At 41.9% G+C, this 20,841-nt stretch overlaps 1 protein-coding gene across 1 annotated transcript in view; it reads left to right on the forward strand.

The window, feature by feature from the left end:
* trim44 (tripartite motif containing 44) overlaps window positions 1-20,841 on the forward strand; it is a 45,288-nt gene that overhangs the window by 11,582 nt on the left and 12,865 nt on the right. Inside the window, exons 4-5 of the mRNA XM_084555607.1 lie at window positions 2-295; window positions 6,784-6,806. Coding sequence (XP_084411733.1) covers window positions 2-295; window positions 6,784-6,806 — 317 coding nt within the window. The remainder of the gene's footprint in view (window position 1; window positions 296-6,783; window positions 6,807-20,841) is intronic.

Consider the following 20,841-nt stretch of genomic DNA (forward strand, 5'->3'; position numbering starts at 1 on the left):
GATGTCCACAGAGGAACTAGAGGCCTACGTGAACACTCAGTTTGATGAGCTCCGCCAGCTGGTGATTCTGGAGGAGAAGAGGACCCTTCACCTTGTGGACCTCAAAGAAGCCTTCCTCACAGCATCGGCTGTTGAGAAAATTGCAGAGATCACCGCCCAAACCGAAAAACTGCAGGAAGAGATGGCCAGCATCACACACCAGCTATGTATGCTGGAGCAGGCCGAGGCGCTGGCAGGTCCTGCAGTTGCAGCAGAGGCACTTGTTGCTGCACCTGCACCAGCCCACAGAGTGATGGTGAGAAGAACCTTTCCTCCTTTTTTTAATAGGCTTCTTAGACTGTTTATGTACATATATTCAGATGCATATATGCAGGTTACAAGTTATTTAAGCTTGTGAATTCTAGTTACTTATAAATTTCTCCTTCGTGTCTTCATACTCTTTGCTTTGTGTAAGCGACAGCCTAATGTCTAACTTCAAAAATCTAATATAGCTAAAGGTGTTAGCCTTGCTCAGATTTGGCCCACTAAATACATGGTGTTTCTTTTTGGAAGAAATTAAGAGGTTTTGTCCCACTCGCAAAGTATGTTCAGGGTAGGCTTTTTAAAATTCACTTTCATTTTACGTTTATGAGTTTGTCTCGTCTATTATACTGGGGGCTCTTGATTCTGACACTGAAATAGCTCTAAATTACTGAGTTTACAGACCAGTTTTAGCTTGTTGGGGACCTTAAAGTATGTATTTGAGTGAATCAGACACTCTCAATTACAGTATCACATCACAGGGTGTGTGGAGAGCACTGTGAAAGAACAGAAGCAAACAGGATCAATGCTTAATTAATATAAACTTTTGAACACAGCAGAGGTCTGCTGCCAAAATCATTACTAAGATCAGCCTTGTAAAAACGGGCGCTATTACTCTTATCTATATACAATTACAAGCTGTTTTCCTGCCAGCACAAAGCGCTTTTGTTGCTGATCATGCAACTTATTATAACATAAGTTAGTGGTGGCACTGCAACCTGTCTTGATTTGCTTGTGATTAGGCCTCAGCGGGAAGGACTTGGTGCCTTGCTTGAAGATACTTTAGCAGCATGAATGCTCACAGCCATGGAGGCTTGATCCCAGGGCTTTGCACGTAAAGGATTATCTTCCCAATGGTTGCAACCTGCTGAAAACAGCAAAAAGGCTATGGAAAAAGAGCTGCCACCATCCACACCTTTGTTCTAAATGAAAGGATAGTCTGCCTCTGCAGTGTTATTCAGGCGTTTTAATTTCATATGAGCTGTGTCAGTATAATACAGGTAGTTAGATGCAAATACATCCTGACCTGTTGGCCGAAGGAGATGTGTGTGTATATATATTTGTCCCCTGCCTATAGTCTTGGCCAGCAGATGGGTTCACTGTTCCTTCTCTTTTTACATCATCCCCTTGGTTTCACATTTCATACCAAATAAGTGTTCACATGTAAGTGTGGGCACTTCTGCCCTGTAAAATCTAAAAGTTCGTATTTATGTGAACACAGCCTAAAGTGCAAGCCTCATTTAAGCATTTAAAGAAATTGCTTTTGCTGCTTATAGCCCCCAAATTGAAAAATCCAAGTGGTTCATTTGTCACTCACTATATTTTAGTCCCCACAGTCAAGAGATGAGTTTTGAGGTTTCTTCAGAGATGCTGGGCACAACTGGAGAGGCTGTAGTCGTGGCAATAGCTAATGCACAGATTTTCTTGCTGAGAAATTAATCTGTTGAGGGCAGGGTTCATTAAGGCCTTAATTGAATGCCAGTGGCTACCCTGTTTGTTCTCTTGTGTTAGTTATTGCTAGAGTGAGTAATAGGCAGTGTTATTTGGAGACGTATGTATCACTGGAGAAGCTTGTATGTGTGTAGAGAGGAGGCTTACGCAGCAGTGCATTAATCTGCTGCATACACCGATCAGGCATAACATTATGACCACTGACAGGAGACGTACATAACATTGACCATCTTGTGACAATACAATGTTCTGCTGGGAAACTTTTGGACCTGGCATTTGTGTGGATGTTACTTAGACATGTATCACCCCCCTAAACCAGACCAGGCACCGCCACCCCATAGCAATGACACTCGTTGATGGCAGCAGCCATCCCCAGCAGGATGCAGCCTGACACAGTCAGACATACCCACACAAAAACAGTTTAGGAACGACTAAAAAAACATGAACAACACAAGGCGTTGACCTGGCCTCCAAACTCACGAGATCCCAAACTGATCAAGTATGTGTGGGATGATCTACAGAGGCCCCTCCCCTCAACCCATAGGACCCAAAGGCGCCCACTAACAGCATTCTGTTCCCAGACACCACAGGGCACCCTCAGAAGGCCCATGTGCATTCCCTCATGAGTCACAACTGTTTTGGGTTGATCTATGCAATGTTAGGCAGGTGGTCATAATGTTATGCCAGATAGGTGTGCTTGTGGAAACACACTATTTTATTCTGCTGAACTGCGTGGGGTGTTGTTAGTGTTTCAGGGCTGAAATTATTTGCTTTTGATTAATCTACCAATGATTGAATTGACTGAAATTAATTTATATAATCTTTGACATTTTAAAATGCTAATTGCTAGAGCATATATCTATGTTTTAACTTGCCAATAGTGGAAAAACATGGATTATACAATATAGAGTGTTTTAAAAGATACATTTGAGTTGATTTTCTATATGAGCAATCTGTTGTTATCGGCAAAGGCTGCATTGTAATTGTACAATCGCCTTTTATGTACACTCCTGTTGTAGAAGTAATGTTTTACATCCATAAATTAGACCAAGCTGATTTGACACTAGAAAAACAAAGCAATGAATAGACAGCACTGAAACGAAACAATTATCTTCAGGTTTGTGTGACTTAGAATACATATGTAAATATGTTGACCCTGTGTGCTGTTTTGGTTTTTGTTTATTTCTCTTCCTTTGAAACTAATCCTGTTTGCCTCAGAGCTATAGTTATACCCTCCAGCCATGGTAGACGTATTTTTTTGATTCCAGTATTTTTTTTTAAATTTTTTTTTTAACAAGAAGAGAAATGTTGCTTTATATGCATATCAATCTCAAATATAAAGGAGCCATGTAACAGCAACATGTCCCGGGAATATAGCATATGATGCAAAATGTCTCTCACCTACACAAAAACCCATTCTTTTAACAGCATTCTGCAGAATAAATCACACATTTAAGGCAGGAATTCATGCTTTACGTCAAACAAACAAATTACCACTGGTTCTGTGAATAATGCAGACAAGAGAACACACACACAATAAAGAGGAGCAGCGGGTATAAAAATGGGATTCTGAAAATTGACCAATCAGCAGGAACCCGAGGGAGAATATATTAAGAGGCTTTGTCTGAGGTCATTTATTATCAAAACTGGCAATCTCCACAATTCCATCAAAAAGTGAAAGTGGGTACCCATTTTCTCAACAGTTCGGTGTGTTTATTTGAACAATCACTGAAGACCGTACAGTAATTTGAAAAAAAAGAAAACAATGATTTGCCACAGGGCAGGATGTAGATCCTGATAGATTAAAAAAAAAAAAGAAAAACACAGAAGGAGAAAGTGTTTCATCAAAAACATTCACATAGGTATACAGAACACAAACGCACTTAACATGTGCATTGCCCACTTTATTCATCAAGTGTCCACATTAGTATCAGCCATCTTGGCTCAATACTTTAAAAGCTGGGGTGTCAAACTTATTTAAATTCAGGGGCCACATAGGGTCCTAATTTGATTTCAAGCGGGCTGGACCAGTAACATTAATAGCACAATAACCTATAAATAAAGATGACTCCAAATTTTTGCCTTTGTTTTAGTGCAAAGAACTTTAACAAAGTCTTTAACTGCACGGGCCAGGTTAGACCCTCTGGCGGCCCGGTTTTGGCCCTCGGGCCGTATGTTTGACACCCCTGCTTTAAAGGATGTCAATATGTCTCATTACACAGCATTTTGTGTCAGCACTAGTGACCCAGCCCTGACTTATTGGTGACCCAGGTATGCTTTGTTCTTTTTATATAACATTTGTGCGTATTTCATTCAAATATAACACGATGTGATAAAAAATTCATCTTGTTGGCTGATTGCAAACCGCAGTTGGTTTTGAAAGCTTTCACCACTGACCACTGGAGCCCTCAGGTATTTCTGCTAACCGCAAGATTTTGTCCACGTTTCAAATATTTATGACTAAACTAATGAAATGTCAGATGAAATGTAGGTAGGGGGTTTTCATCGCACTTTTTATTGGAGCTGTGCGGTTGCAGCACAGCACTGATGCAACACTAAATTCTCATTCAAACAGTTCAAGAGCACACCATCACATGAAGTCACGTGTTGTTTTTAAATGATATATGGAGCGCCTTCACATCATCTGTGTAGATTGTTCTTTCTTTTGACAGACCAGGTTTTATTTATGCATATAGTGACTGAAACACCCAAGGCCATGTAATAATAATGTAGGAAATGTCAAATTTGGCTTTTTCAGCCCTTCAGGTATTTTTACGTGTGACTATGGTAATTATAATTGTAGCTTCATTCTAACAGCTTCTCTCTTTCAGCTTTGTGGGCAGTGACACCGAAAGCTCTTTTAATTGGAATAAATGAAAACAAAGCACAAAACAGGGACTATGACAGCACATATTTTAGTTCCTTACTATAATCTAATTGAAACAAATATCAAAGCAATACTAAATCTTTTAATAATTCAACATTTACTTACTATAAAATCATGAAAAAATGGAGTGGTGTGTATAAGGTTAAACCAGACAAATGCTGGTACTACAAATTCTACTTGTAGTCATTATTGTACACGATCCCATCTGACCTGTTAAAGTTGTAATATTTTCCAGTAGAAAAGTTGAGTTACCCGGTTTAAAATCTTTAAATAACATTTGCGTTAGTGCAGTCGGCGTGAATAATGACAACACTGATAATATTATACTGTCAGGGCGGATATCCAGCCACTACAAAGGCATCGCAGACAATAAATGTTAGAAAGATAACTTAATTGTTGATATTGGTCTATTTTTTGGAGTCACTTATATCAATAAAACGTTAATAAAACAGGAGTGTTACACAAATATTTCCTAAATTGTTGCCGTTAGTTTGGAAGACTTAATTAGTGGTGATTAATGATATCCCTTATACAGCATTGGCTCACCTGCTAGGTAGATGAATTTTGTGGGGTACAACAACAATATTATTAAGCAGCAATGTAATTATACTTTTAATACATAAAATAATCTTTTTGGAAAATGTGTAATCAGGCAATCAAGAGGCGACATGGGATTTTTTTTTCTATTTCCATTAGAATTTAGAGCTTTCCTGGGGGCATCTTAAAATCTTCCACAGTCTGCAATCAACTAATCATCGCATTCAACCAATATGAATAGAGCATCAGAAAGAGGTTCGCAGAATTGTGTGACGGCAGCCTTACAGCAAACTTCTTTAGTGAAAGTCGGTTTTGCATCATAATTTCAGAAATTCACTTTTGCTGAAGTGTCCGACTTGATAAACCAAGAAATATCTCAGTGACTTCCCCTTACTTGAGACCACCTTTCCGTCTAGTTTTGAAGCTAATTAAGTGTAGAAGCCGAATCTTAGTCAGTGTGGCAGACAGCCAGCCTCCTCTCATTACTTCTCTCACCCGCTGGGCTGCCAAGGAGCCGCTGCTACCGCTTTATGATACACAGCATCAAAGATTGCTGGTGCATCAATCCAGGAGCTGGTAGATGAAGCTGTAGCGTGGAACTTTTGTCCCACCTTCTTCTGGCATTTGTCCTCACCGTCAGTCACTTTCTTTTTAAACTGTAAATCCTTCCTCTAAATGCCAAGCTTCAAATTTGGGACTAGGCCACTCATGATTAGTACATTGTTTCCATTCACACTGCATTTATAGATGAAAGTAATGGAAATGTCATATTTCCATCACTGGTAATGATTGTAGCAGCTCATGCTTTTGCTGTTGTTTAGACTTTCTTCTATATTTTGGACATCTTGCACCAGAAGTTAAACTCTTGAAATAAAACCTATTTACCTTTTTCAGTCAAGGAGGAGGTGTAGATGTCATTTTAAGAATTTCCATCCAGGTAATTCAATGTTAACACGAAAAAACAAAAAACAAAAACAACATCAGACACCCAGAGCAACCATATCTTATCTGGAAACCGTCCTTTAAGGTAACAAAAAAAGTTCTACCCTGTGCTCAAGGTTACTTTCACTGAAAAGTAGGCCAGAGGAATCCTATAAGAAGTCGCTTGACTGTAATATACGATAACAGTTCCGCGTGTGCTGCATGCATACTAAACCCTAATGTATTGCATAAATGCTAAATTTAGATTTTCCATCTACATTCTTGCTATAATTTAACTGTAACAGGTAAGCTTGGTCAAGGATTAGAGAAATTTTCATTCAGTATTTTATTTACCACATTGTTACCATTGTGTAAGCGTCGCACACTGGCAGTGGACAAGAGATGTCTACCGATTTAACTCCTCCGCCGGCACGTGAATAATGTTTGCAGCTCACTTGGAACTCGGTACCAGATTGTTCCTTTAAAGGCTCATGAATAAACATGAGCACAACTGGTTGATGAAAGTGAAAATTAATTGGTCCGATTTAGAGCCACACCAGCTGTGGAAAGAAGTGGATGTAAATTACCTTTTATTTGTTATCCCCAACAACTGTGCAAAGATTTAAAAAAAAAATGTTCTCTCTTTCTCCCTTCCTCACCCCCACCCCCTTGTCATTGTTTTTCAGCCCGACATTGAGGCCAGGCCAAGGTAAGCCAGTGTGATTCATATTCACCTTTATTTAGCGGGGTAATTTAGCCGCGACTGAGGACCCTTCAGTAGCTCCTCATTCATGTTGATGAGCATTCATCTTACGTAACAGCAACAACACACAGCCTCCCAAGTTTTGTTTGCCCCCTGTCAGTTCCTCCCTCAAACATCTCACTAACATATCAGACCTGCCATGCCTCCAAACTGATTCGGTGACATGCGAGTCACATCGGTGCCCCAGCAAAGCATTTAGCATCCCTCAGCTGAGTGTCCTATCCGAAATCAGATGAAGTGACAATCTGCCTGGTCTAATAAATGTCCTCTGAACATTAGCTGACAGGCTGGAGCTGTTTGTGTGTGTGTGTGTGTTTGTGAATTTATCTGCATATATATATACATACATACAAGATACTCTGTAAATAATGTATGGATGCAGGAAATTGGGGTAAGTGAATGTGTTTTGTCATTAGCGGGGTCAGGTGTCATCCTCTAATACAGCACATTATTTGCATTTCTGCTATCTCAGTGCTGATTAAGGGTCCCTGCAGGCGTGCGAAAGGGTGATGGAGAAAGCGGACCAGACAGATGCCGCTGTTTTTCTTTCTTTTTTTTTTTTTTTTTGCCTAGAGTACATCTTTCACCTTTATATCTGTCCGTGTCAGACAGTCTGAAATGGATAGTCCTCTCCCCCAGTCTCACACTTATTGATCCGTTGACACGAAAACCTCTGCGCCTTCTTCACCCAGAGAAGGAGCGCTCCTAGCACCACCTGGTGTCTCCGCCTGCACCCCCCTCTCCACCCCCCCTCCCCTTCGCTGTCTCTATGGGCTTTCATCTGCAAGTACTCCTCCTCTCTACAGACACAAGACACACAAATGCACACAGGAAACACAGCCTCAGACACCTTTCCCAAATGCCAGTACGTCTGTCCTCGGAGAAAAGAACCGCGTTTGCTGCGACTTTATTTAAAGTGAAAGCTGAAGACAAAAATAGCCCTGCGTGCCACGTAATACGCGTTTTGATGGACAGCATGTTTGTTTCCTGTGAATAGAAATTGAGGTTTATTTTTTTATTTCAGTTTGTAGCATTGATAGTGCGGTGTGCTGCTTGCTTGTGGGGAAACGTGCTGTGTTTCCTCTCTGGGGTGTAGTGTTCCTTGCTTTAATAAGCGTAGAAAGTCATGACCAGGGCTGGTGTACGGTGCCAACATGTAATATGTTATTGATTGGTCAGCAAGTATTATGACCCCTAAGCTCTGGAGCAGATGGCAGAAAGCGAGGGCCCAAGGGTGAGTTGAAGCTAATAGTTTGCCCTTGGCCAAGGTTAACCACTACATCTCTTCACACACACACACGCACACACACATTGGTGTAATTACTCCCAAAGTCCCCCATATTGCCCTGAAATGCAGTCCATGCAGAATCGGCTGGTACTAGTAGTGTAAAATGTCACAGAGTTTATAGAAACAGTTAGAGAAGGAAAGGTCTGGACGGTGTGTTGCACAGCTTCATGTGAGAGCATCTTCTGTTGACCTTGCGATGGAGATTAGAAGATGAAGCAGACAAAAGGGCGAACGGAAAACAGAGGAGTGGAAGGAGAAAGGCAGCGAAAGGAGATTTTGGAGGATCAAGAGAGGAGTGGATGTTTAGGGTTATGTGCAACGGGATCCAGACAGCAAATTGATTATGGAGCAGAAACACTAATCCGCTGTCTGAGCCCTGTATCGCTGCCGTAGACAGAGCATCCCCAAAGGACCACAATCCTGCACCCACGCACATCTTTCCTGGACTTGCTCATCAATCCCTCCCCCCTCCACCCCGCCGCCACCTCTCCCCAAGCCTCTCCCCAAGCCTCTGAACATAGGTACTCCATGCCTGCCAAGATTTGTCCTCCTCTGAATATAAATCTTGCTTCACTCCCCTCCGCCCAACCGTTTCGCTGCTGCCTCTAATGTGATGCATTGCAAATTTCACTTTCATTCCTCGGCTTTAATCTGTGCACCTCCCCTGCAACCCTTGTCCCTGACTGTTTTGGTTGTGTGCGAGTTTGTTTTGTTGTGCATAAATATAGTACGCCGTGCAAGTGTTTAGCTTCTTCATGTGTTTTTGTATGCATGAGTGCTCCTAATTTGACAAACCAGAACAATCTTTGTCTTCCCGGTTCAATCTAGCATTTTCCCTGATAAATCATTTGCGTACGTGCATGTAATAATGCGCACCAGGGGTAAATGTACCTTATGCTTGCACCCTATTGCGTATTATTACATTCAGTGGGTCTGTTATGGAAATCGAATTTCAAAAGAAGTAATTAAACGTAGCAATTAGATTCGTAGCTAGCATTCAGTCTCATAGCTTATTCATACCTTCTTCTGTCTTCTTAGAAGCACTGACACATCATTTATTTGCCTTCACATCTCACTGTTTGAGTCCTCAGTGATCACATAAAGCCGTGGTGCATCAGGAGTAACCATGCCATTGATCAATAAAGGAGAAGAGATTGTCTGCACACACGTCAACACACACGGTTCCATGGCTATCTTTGTGAGGACGTTCATTGATTCCCTAGCTCCTTACCCTAACCATCTCATCTAAGTGCCTAACCATAACCTAATTGTAACCTTTACCCTAAAGTCTTTACCCTCAAACAGCCTTGTAAAGAAGTGAGGACCGGCCCAAATGTCCTCCCTTTGCACAAAGGTCCTCACTCCGATGGCGTAAAACTGAAACTGGTCCTCAGAGAGATAGCTGTAGAAGAGCGCGCACGTACACACACTCATGTAAGGTAAAGCTTTAATTCCTGAAAGCCACTTTTATGTTTTCTCCTGAGGTATCACGCTTAAAGAGAGAAATAGATGCAAAGGCAGACTATGACAGAAAAAGACATGTACACTAAGGAATTCCACTCACTAGACTTACAATTGCTGTTCCGCTGGGACTTGAGAAGATTTATTTTTAGTAAACACATACAAGTATTTCAGTGCCTTTTGGCTTCTACAGCTATATATTTGTGTCTTGGGAGTTTTGGACATCTAGTTCCCAAGAAGTAGTCACTGGGGCAATTACTTTGATCATAATGATAGGGGATCAGTCATCATTTACACCAATTCATCAAGTTAGCCAATATAAATCCCATTTGGATTGTCTCTGGACCTATTATGCTTTTCTTTATTTTCTGCCGTATGTTTGGGGTGTTCGTATTAAACATGGCCAAATGACAAGGTACCCATATGTAAGAGTAATCCCTGTGAGCTATTAGCTCGGGCTTCACACTCCTCTGAACATTGGGTTTCTAACATTTTTCTCTACTTTTGTGCCAAGCAGACGTTAGCGTATCATGGTTATATTTATACAGTGATCTGCTCCAGGCACAGCACGCCCACTAAGTGAAACTGCTTGTTGTCCTGGTATAAGTGTATACACTTTCTCACAAAACAGTTTACTTGAGTAGTATTATAGGAAATTATAAGAGATGTCCTGTAGTTGCTGCAGATCATCTTGCTGTTCACTCATATTCTGGATTAGATGCAGGCTTGGATGTGTATGCATGGATTAGTGAGGTTGCCATTTCTAAGAGCAAGAACTGATGTTATTTAGTATATTTACAGCTTTCCTCCAGAACATTCATTCTGCTTTTTTATCTTAATATGCGACCATCAGCTCAAAGTTTCAGACGGTGGATGACCTGAGGGACTGCACAAAGGGCCGGTTAAGATAAATAAAGATGTTTTTTTTGTACTATGGATCACGCCAAGCTGCTCTAGTGGAGTCCCTAGATAAACATGTATTGCTGGATATTAGCATAATAGGCCCCCTTTTAGTGAAATATTCATACACACATAAAAGCTTATCACCGCTCTGCTTTGTCATGTAGTCAAGCCACCAACCAGGGCTGCCAGTCGCCCCTAGTATAATTGCCGCCCACTCACTTGTGATGGATTTGTTTGAACTCGTGAAGATTAATGTTTCAGTTTGCCTACTTCAGTGTTGTCTAAAACGCCAGTCTTGTTGAAGATCAAGCAAACTTGACGTGTAGCTTTCCAGACTCTTTTTTTTTTTTTATGTCTGACAACAGGCCACCCCATGGATGGACACATTTGTTTTAAGTCTATTTGGGTAATATGTTTCAGAAAAGTGCATGCTTGACAAATATGCAATGCTGTTGGAACTTTACACATAAAATGGGTGCATGCTGCTCATTAGCTTGAACTAATAACTGTGCATTTTGGTTGTAGGATGTGTGTTGGATGCACTGCATCACTGCAGATAAAAAGAACTTGGTAATAACAAGTTATCTCTTATCTGAACTGTAGTAATTCTTGTAAAATTACAGCTTACATGATGTCATCTATTTGCAGCAGGATGAGACTGAGGGAGGTTATTTGCTTAGCTGCTGTTTCAGGCAAACAGGAAGTTGAATGAAAGAAATAAGTCACAGTTTGAATGTTGTGCATCGGAATATTCTACAATCGTAAGACATACGGTAGTTCATATTTGCTCCAGAGCAAATGGTAGCGGGTCAAAATACTTATATTTATTATTTAAATGCGGCTAAAGCTGCTGTCATGCGAGGTGCATTTCTGAACGACAGATCTTAGCAGTAGCGTTCACAATTAACACTGGGCTTAAGAGCAGTCTAAAGCCTGACAATGAGATGTTTTAACTTTTTCCCCTGTCTCTGGTGGGGGAAATGATATGTATAGATGCAGGTAACAGTCAGCCCTGGCAAGACAGGCAGTGATTCTAAGTAAACCCGGAAAGCGGTGTCAACTTTAAGTTTGGTCTTGTTAGAGGTACAGCTCGCTGTTTTCTTTGCCTCCTTCAGAAAGCGTTGCTTCGTGATTTTGCATCCTGTCATTGCGAACATATAGAGAATAGCAAATGACATATATGAGGGAGGGAAGAGACATTTCCTGGGAAAAATTTCAGAAGAATGTCATGAAGACTACTTATCTATACTACTAAAAGATTCACTCACTTTGACGTGATAAATCCGACTAAACACATGTGTAATTGAGTTAATTAACTATGATCTTGTCCTATTTAGTGTGTCAAAACCATTCCAGCGAGCACAATACTAGGACCATCTAAATGGAGCAGGGCCATAATTTCTATTGTCAATTACACCCGTGCTTAATGTGCCAAAGTACCTGCAGTGAAAAAGATCTATTTGTGCCTTGCACTTATCTTAAACCCATCTGCACCCTGTCTCGTCGATATTATACCTAGTGAGCAATAATACTGAATAATAAATAGTTGTTATCAAGCTTTTGAATTGCCTTCCAGAGAAAGGTGTTTAAAAATGTATGAACATATAACTGGTGATTTTATAGTTGACTTATTTCGATTTTTAAATGAACGTATCACATTTTGTTTTCCACTTGCCCCAGTACACTTAGCAGGTCCTGCTTGCTAATCTTTTGAAAAGAAGTCTGTTCAGCTGTGTGAGGTTCATTTTATTTGCAGACAGAAATACTGAAACACAAAAGGGAAAAAACAGAAACTACGAATCAGTGAAATCCCGCTGGTTAGCGCACGAAAACATGTCAGCCCAAGGCAAGAAGAGCAGAACAATACAAAGGTATATGAGAGACAGGTGGAAAACACCATAATGCCTACGTAACAGAGATCAAATGGGCAAGAATTACTGCGATGCAAGGGAGCGGAAGGGTTCGCTGACAGTAACCACATCTGATCTCCTCAACAAAACAACCCCATGAAACGTGGTTTGTTTCTCCGCTCGGCTTCCGTCAAAATCATGATCCGTAAATATATATAATAAATCACGAAAAGCTAAATCTGTGTGCCAAGTTTGATTTTTCAAGAGACACGGAGGCCTGTTGAGCATATAAACAAATGTAACCGCACAAAAAAGGTAAAGCTCGCCGGGGGCCACAGCGCTACTTACAACATGACTTCCCCCCATTCATTGCTCTAATCAGTCACGTCTCCACCGTATCTCGGGAGCTTTTGTCACCTACGTTACTTACTTTATGATGCAAGCACGTCTCAAAACACGCACAAAGCATGATTGTGGAAAGATTTTGTCTGTGATTTCTTTTGCTTCTAGATTGCATCCGAACCTTCTAGTGATGGCTCCAAAGCAAGCAGGGAAATGAAAACCGCCTGTTAAAGGTGCAGAAATCTGTATCTGTGTACCACCTGTCAAAATGCGACAGAGACCAGACATGTAGGAATGTGTATATTTGCGAAACAGGCATGACAACTATGAATATATTTTCAAGCAGAAGCTCTTTTGATATGTGATTTGACTGCAGCGTGGATTGTCACTTGACAAGTCTGATGTACTTCATGATGTTGAATTCCACCCGAACTTTTGAGCACTGCTGCTGGATTTTTTTGTTGCTGGTCATGTCCTATAGTATAGGCCTCTAAAAGCCAGGAGAACAATTTAAGAGTATTTGTAGTATTGATCTGCTGTGTAGATAGATACGAGAGCTCTCCGGGGTGCTGTGTGTGTGTTGTCACCAATATATCAGCAATGAGCTCCACATCCGCTCCTTTCCGTATTCTGGCATTGCTATGTATTGTTTTCGCTCTGTAACTTTTGAGTTCAGACTTTTTCTCACACTGAAGGTGGGCAGAGATTAAAAGGATGTTACCAAACTTTGTGTTCCCCTTCGAATAGTCTAATTTGTCCCACCCGGAAAAGCTCACAGTGGAGCCAATCAAGCAAAGTCTGAGAACACCCACACAGTCCTGAGGCGAGGTTTAATCAGCCAAACTAATAGAAATCACCCCTGTGGGTTTACTTTAAGTAGTGATGTATGGTAGTGTTAATAGTCTTAATCTAATGATCTGCCTGCACAGGGTGTTTTGGTTCGCTCTTTCTGCTCTCATCAGTGTCACTTTCATTGATAACAGGCAGCTGTTTTCTGTGGAAAAGTTCTAAAAATGCAGGCTTTCTGCAAAGCACTAAACAGCACGAAGACAAAATGAATGAAAGAGCATTTAGGCAGCTAAAGCACCTGATTATTGGACAGAATGTGTCCTTCAGTCAGTTGTCCGCTATAATTAAAAATACTAGAAATAGAGACCAACACAGTCATAACGTTTGTTTTCCTAGGAAGGAGGCTCAGGGGTTGCAGATTTGGCCACTGTCTCCAGTGTTTAACTAATTAAAGATCCGTTCCACTTCCTGTCCTGTTCTCCTGTATCCTCCGTTTTGAATTTTCAGTCTCGCTGAGTGAACGCTGCAGACCACCCACGGTCATGGCATGCATTCACATGAGCGACAAACCAAGGAAAGGGGCCTGACAGGGAAGCAAAGCGGGTACTTTGGGACACAGCTTATCTGTCTCAGCTGCTTGCCCTTCGCTGGGTCAAAGAGATGTGTCGAGTGAAGCGGGGAGCCGTCGGGGGAGCGTGGCCAGAGAACACAGGGCACAGCCTGGGGATGAAGGCCTGCGAGCCGCATTTCCTCTAATGAAAAATTAACATCGCCTCCGACAAAAAGAGCCACTGTAGGGCCCTTTGCCTTCGTGCCATTCTGCTTGTGTGTGTGCGCCGCGTGCCCTCATTTAATAATTTAAAGTGTCTCAACTAGATGCATCTGTATCTGTTTTCATGTGCATGTGGTCGTGCACGTGTGTGTGTGAAGCCCATCTGCTTGTTATGACTGTGCTAAACCTCTCCTTTTATACATCCTCTTTATCGTGCCCACTCTCTCTCCATCTGTCTGCCTTTGTCTTCTTGACCTCCCTCTGTCTGGGCAGTCACTATTCCACAAGTGTGGATGTGAAATCCCAGATGTAAAGCACACACGGTGCAAACTAACAAATACACAGACATGCATTCAGCTGATAAGAGACCATCCCCATGCATAATTCATGTCCAACGCACGACGTTCCTCCGGTTTTTAACATGTTATTTGAGTGTTTCATGAACACGCGTGCATCACGCAGTCCTTGGAAGTGTAAGGAGAAGTGTTGTGTGCAGCCGCCTTAAAGGGAGAAGAGAAGCAGATAAGTGTGCACACCTCCGTTAGCTTTGTCTTTTGTGATGACTAATGACAGTTATTTCCTTCCTCCCGAGCCTCTTCTTGAATACAAATGAGGTCATTTAGAAAAATACTACCTCTGATTTAAAGTAGGGGTTGCTTTTGAATTACCCATCTATTTTACTTCTGTGCGCTGAAGCTTCCAGATTGCATCCGAACCGTCTAGTGATGGCTCCAAACAAAACAGGGAAATGAAAACCGTCTGTTAAAGGTGCAGAAATCACGTCTGTGTGCCGCCTGTCAAAATGTGACAGAGACCTGACATGTAGGGATGTGTGTATTTGCGAAACAGGTATGACAACTGCGAATATGTTTTCAAGCAGAAGCGCTTTTGATATGTGATTTGACTGCAGCGTGGATCGCCACTTGACAAGTCTGATGTACTTTATGTTGTTGAATTCAACCCGAACTTTTGAGCACTGCTGCTGGATTTTTTTGTAGCTGGTCATGTCCTATAGTATAGGCCTCTAAAAGCCAGAAGAACAGTGTGTTTAAGAGTATTTATAGTATTGATCTGCTGTGTAGATAGATGCGAGAGCTCTCCCGGGTGTCCTGTGTGTGCTATCTGTCTCTTTTCAGTTAGGGCTATCCAATATAGGCACAAAAAAACACAAACACAAGAAAATCAAGAAGAAAAGGTATAATCGTCCATTTTGTTCTGCTCATATTTAACAATTTAACAGGGAATACTACAAGACTCTTTAAATATTAATATTAGTTGAACTTTCCCTCTAAGTATGAAAAAAGATTTAACAGAACAGAAAGTTTAACAGAAAGTAATGGGCCGGGATCCTTTGTAATTTCTGTTTCACAAATCAGGCTGCAATCCAGAAGAACTTTTTTCATGTTAATATCAGCCTCATGCAGGGGAGAGTACTGGAATTTTGGTCGATGCTCACCCATCCAGACAACCAGAGGAGGAGAGGAAATCTGGTGCAGAGGTTGGGCCAAAACGATCTGCTATTAATGTATGAGTTTTTCAGATCCACTCACAGACTTATCGATTTGTTAGATTTATATCGAACATGTTTAATAATGAGGATTTATTTTGCAGTAATCAATTAGAGAAACGAGTCTGCATGGACAGAGAGTAGCTGACAGTGTTGTCGAGCGATGGTAAACATTTTAGACAAATTTTTAGCCTAAACCGAAGTTTATACCTCTGTGTGACATAGACGCCGCAGCCTACGCATGTAGCCTATGCCGGTGCGATCCATTAACACTTGTGCGCTCGTCAGTCTGGCTCGCGCTGTAAAAACACCACCCAATTGCTAGTCGGTGCCAGTCGGATTAATTTTTGTTTCTACTTCCTGCTTCACTTTCAACAATGGCGACTGAAACTTTTGGCGAAATTTCACCGAAGGCGAATCATACAAGCGTTTGTATCTCCGAGCCTCCTTAGTTAACCTTTCCTCTATGTGTTCCATCCTTATTGATCCAAAACAATCAATTCAAACCAGAACCAGTTGTCATCCACACTCATTCATTCACTCCTTCTGCATAGTTTTTATCTGACCGCAAAGTATTACAAAGTTACAGCGCGTTCTTTTCTGCTTCGTTTTCTATTACCTCTATTAACAGCGGGCGAACCATTATCACCACTTCCTAGACTGGAAGCTACGCTGTTATTTTCAAATCGTTTAGCGCGTGCAAGTTGGAGATAAGAGAGGAGAATATCTGTGAAGTTTGGGATCCAATTTGACTTCAAACTCGGGCAGGATTTTAAATCTCCCATAGTCTGAGCCCGGCATAAGAAGTCTAATAGTAAAGACACGCAGGGAACACAACTGCATTAAAGAGAAAAGTTTTTGGATTGGTAAATTTTGCAAATGAAATTGAGCAGAGATGGGATGTGACCGGTATGAGATAAGATGAGCATAAGGTGTAGCCTGTAGAGATGCATTTCCACTTCATCAGTGGAGATGCCGGCTGACTACTGAAGAGGAAAGAGAAAAAAAAACGCTGAGCTTTCTGGGCAGGTTGGTAATACAGAACGGAAAGGCATGAAAAATGAAAGAAAGCGGGGCAAATAATATTTCAGAAAGCTCGCAAGACAGCAACAATAGGTCTGCCTGGTAAACTTCACCAAGCTCTCTGGTAGGAGCATTTTATCTCTCCCACTGGCCTATATTTTGCTGTATCTGCTTCAACAAATAACCTTCCTGATAACCTTGTTCTATCTAGCCTACTGCTGAACGTCCTATTGAGTCACTTAGAGAAAAAAAACCCTCCTTTTTTCCAGGTATTACCTTCCTTTACTGTCTCTGTGACAGTAAATTGAGGCAGAACTTGTCATCTTTATGTCACATTGTAAAATGCGGTGATGTGTTATTATCTACTTTATTATTTATGAATACTGAGCAGTGTTTCTATGCGTAGCACTCCCTTCTCCCAGTCTGTCTAGTTTTTTTGGGGGGGGGGTTTTTTCCCCTCCGCACCTGCTCATTAAATTACCCATCCAGACATTTCTTGCTGTGCCATTTCATAATCACGTTGTCAGAGAAGCCTTTCTCAGCTTGCGCGTTCTATTAGGAGACAGGCTGTGAGGAATTAGTATCACAAATTAAAAAATAAATAAATCCAAACGTGTTAATTACAGCTCGCTTTCCCCCCCCCGAAAACAGATACTTCCGGAGAGAGTGTGCGTGTCCCTGTGTATTTATGCACTCATGCAATTATTCTTTGAGAAGAATAAATTGAGAATAGAAAAGGAAGTGAGAGGAAGGTGATTGAGGAAGTGCGGTGAGTTGAGTAGAGTCGGTGGAACGCAGGAGTGAGACTGCTGCATCTGAAAAACACATCTGTATTCAGTCTTCACACGTCCATAACATGCTGTGACTGTAATGAAATGGCCTTCTACTTGCATCGATTTATGAATTATTAATTTATAGCCAAATGGTATGTCAGATCAGATCGTGCTCGTGTGTGTGTCAGGTATAATGTTTACCATGTCCAACCTTTTTACTTTAACCCATGTTCATTCTCTGATGAGTCGCAACTGTTTTGGGAGATACAAGGGAGACCTACACAATATCAGGAAGGTGGTCATAATGTTATGCCTGATCGGTATATATAATAATAATGATTATTAATGTATATTACAAAATATCCAACAATTACCATCGCTGCAGCCACACAATTAGTGTTCCTAAAAACAGCTGCATGAATTGTGATCTTTACAGACAGCCATGTCCTCATTTAAACACGCCGTCGCGTTTATTTGGTACATTTTCAGTAGCTCATCATATAAGGATAAAAGAAAAAAAAAAAGGATAAAATTTCAAATAAGTTTTAAAGAAGCTGGCAATTACCCACTTGATAATTGGTCTTCTGGGCATGTTGCATGCTTGTGCATCTTGTTTGCTTTTGAAAATAACTTGATTATTTAATTATTTGGCCTGGTTAAGGTTGAAGCCACATACTGTACCAGCAGTGAATTGGGCAATTAGAGCTTTCTCTTCGGCTGTCTTGTTCTTGTCAGATAATTATACCCATTTACAAACAAGAAAATAAGTTCTCTGGAATCCCTTTGCATATTTTCTCCCACACACACACACTCTTCCTCTCTCAGTGTTCTGTCCACAAGGCAGATTGTCATATTAGATCAGCTGAGACTTCGCCTTGCACCCTATCATGCATGCAGGGCTTACGCACACACAGTACAAGCTCTCAAAAGATGTCACGCTGTGTGTAAACATTCATTATTCATTCTAAAAACCACACGCAAACACCGTTGTCTTTTCGGAAGGAGGTGCTTCCCCGCGTGGTTCGGATAATTAGTGGAGAGACTTAAAGAACGGGGAAACTATGCCTCTGCACAGACAGGAAGAGACGTTCATGCACAGGTGGCTTCCTCGTGCTGACTGACCTGTGTCTCTTTAACAACACGCACGCACACATGCATATCTCAGTGTGTTAACCTTCGGGTGGAATCATAGATCTGATTTCCGCTTGGTGGAGATGTAGGAGGATGATAGTGGCAGGCTAGACCAAGGGGCAGTGAATCAGCGCCTTACCAAACCCCTTGCTCTAGGTATGAACTGTCAACACGGAAACAGCACACACACATACACACCCATACCCTCGGAAAACGTAGTTTCCCATAGTTGGACAGCAGCTTTGCAGGAAACGCGAGGCACTGTGCCTCTTCCAGTCGCCACTTTGCCCCTCTGATGAGTTGTTGAGTCGCAGTGAGGGGAAGAAGGAGTGTACGAAGGTTGGCATGTTTAATTCAGCAGCCTCCCGACAAGCCCTGTCACCGTGTAGGTTTACGGTTTTGGGAAGGGAGGAGTGAGGAGATGGTTGGGATTTAACTACCCCAGGATTTTAATGGGAGGTTTAGCATGCACTTTACAAAATCACCTTAATCCACCGTTGTCTTTTCGGAGGGAGGGATGTGAGCGGAAAAATTAATAGCTTTTTCTGAGGCCGGCCCCATTTGTACATCAGCATTTCCCTTTTGTGCAGGACATTTGCTCATTTCGTGTCACTGCTTTTGCCTTTTTGTGCATCGCATAAAAGATAAAGCTTTGTTTTAAATAGAAATTGTGTCTGCGATTGCAGATAAAGATCCAATTCCCGAAAACAGCCGTGCTTGTCGATTTGAACAAGATTGCTTCCAGTTTCCTGATTATGAAATATCTAGTAAGGGCATGTCACCTTCAGGAAAAGGCAGACTTTTATGACTGATGTTTTACAAGATGCATTAGTACGCATAAAACTTTATTAGTCAGGCAGCACTGGGGAGCCTTCAAGCCCCATGACTCTATATCACAGAGTGACAGTGCTGCATCTAACCATGTTGTTTGCAGGGGCGAAACAACAAATTTCAGTTCAGGCTAATAATGCCCAGGCTAGTCTCAGCTTGCCATCTGTCAAGGCTGATGTTAATACATACGCATTGTGTCACAGAATTTGCATTTGGAACTTTAACTTTGAAGTTGTTTTTGTGGTAGAGATCATAACTATTCATCTTTTTTGTTTGTTGCAAGCGAAAGATGTTTGTGCTGCACCCTGAGGGAGGTCCTTTAATTCTTCTGTGTATTTAACATTCTGCAGAGGAAGCAGGGGAGAGGGGCGGGTGAGGCGTACGAGACTTTTATCAGGCGAGATGAGAGTTGTGACGGTCTGGAGCCCAGGTTTTCTGGGCTGTCTGTCTGGGTGTCCTTCACACTGAGGGCTTAGATGACAGGGCTTGGATGCAGGGGAGGGGGGAGTTTTCATGTGACAGAAGGCTTGTGCTAATAGCCAGTCTGTTCTCCAGCTCTCTGTGTTTTCCTCTGTTTCCTAGAGAAACACTGTTTTCTTTCTTTTTCTCTCCTCCTCCTCTTTTCTGGCCATATGTGCAAATGACGTCTCTCCATATCGGATAGAGGATAGTGCATACAGAGTAGGAGTGTCGGTATCATTGCTCCAAGTGCGGAGTAAACATCATCTCGCCAGAGCAATCCAGATTCCAGGACAACAACATCAGGGCACCTGAGCAGTTCACTGATTAAGAAGGCGCCACTGTTCTGCTGTTAGTGGAGGGGGTTATTTGGAAAAGGCGCCAGGGGGCAGCTCTGCCAGCCTGCCAAATGTGCAGGCACTGTTGTGACCAGTCAGTCTTCGTAATGGCTGTCTGCCCCTGGGAAAAAGCCAGCTCAGTGAGCACATGACAGACTGTACAGATCGGGCGAGGAAGGACTCCCTTCAGGAACCCTGGATCGATGGTACCGATAGAGGCAACAAAGGGCGTACAAGGGACAGAGAGTGGCAGGCAGGCGGAACATAGTGGAAGGAAGTGAGAAACTGTATGAATGCATTTGAATTGCAGACGCCGGACCTCATGAGCGACAGAAATTGGACAGAGAAAGAAAATTGTAGCCAAGTCAGTCATAAAAGAGGGGATTGTAAAGAAAGAATGCGAGAAGCCTTAAGTAAAAGTGAGTGCGGGGACAGCTCAGGCTTTCATTATTCATTACCTGTAAGCTGCCTGCGTTCTGAAGGACAGATAAAAGTTTATCTCTCCAGTGTTTTT

The sequence above is a fragment of the Chelon labrosus genome (assembly GCF_963514085.1).
Source record: "Chelon labrosus genome assembly, chromosome: 11".
In the NCBI taxonomy this organism is placed as follows: domain Eukaryota; kingdom Metazoa; phylum Chordata; class Actinopteri; order Mugiliformes; family Mugilidae; genus Chelon; species Chelon labrosus.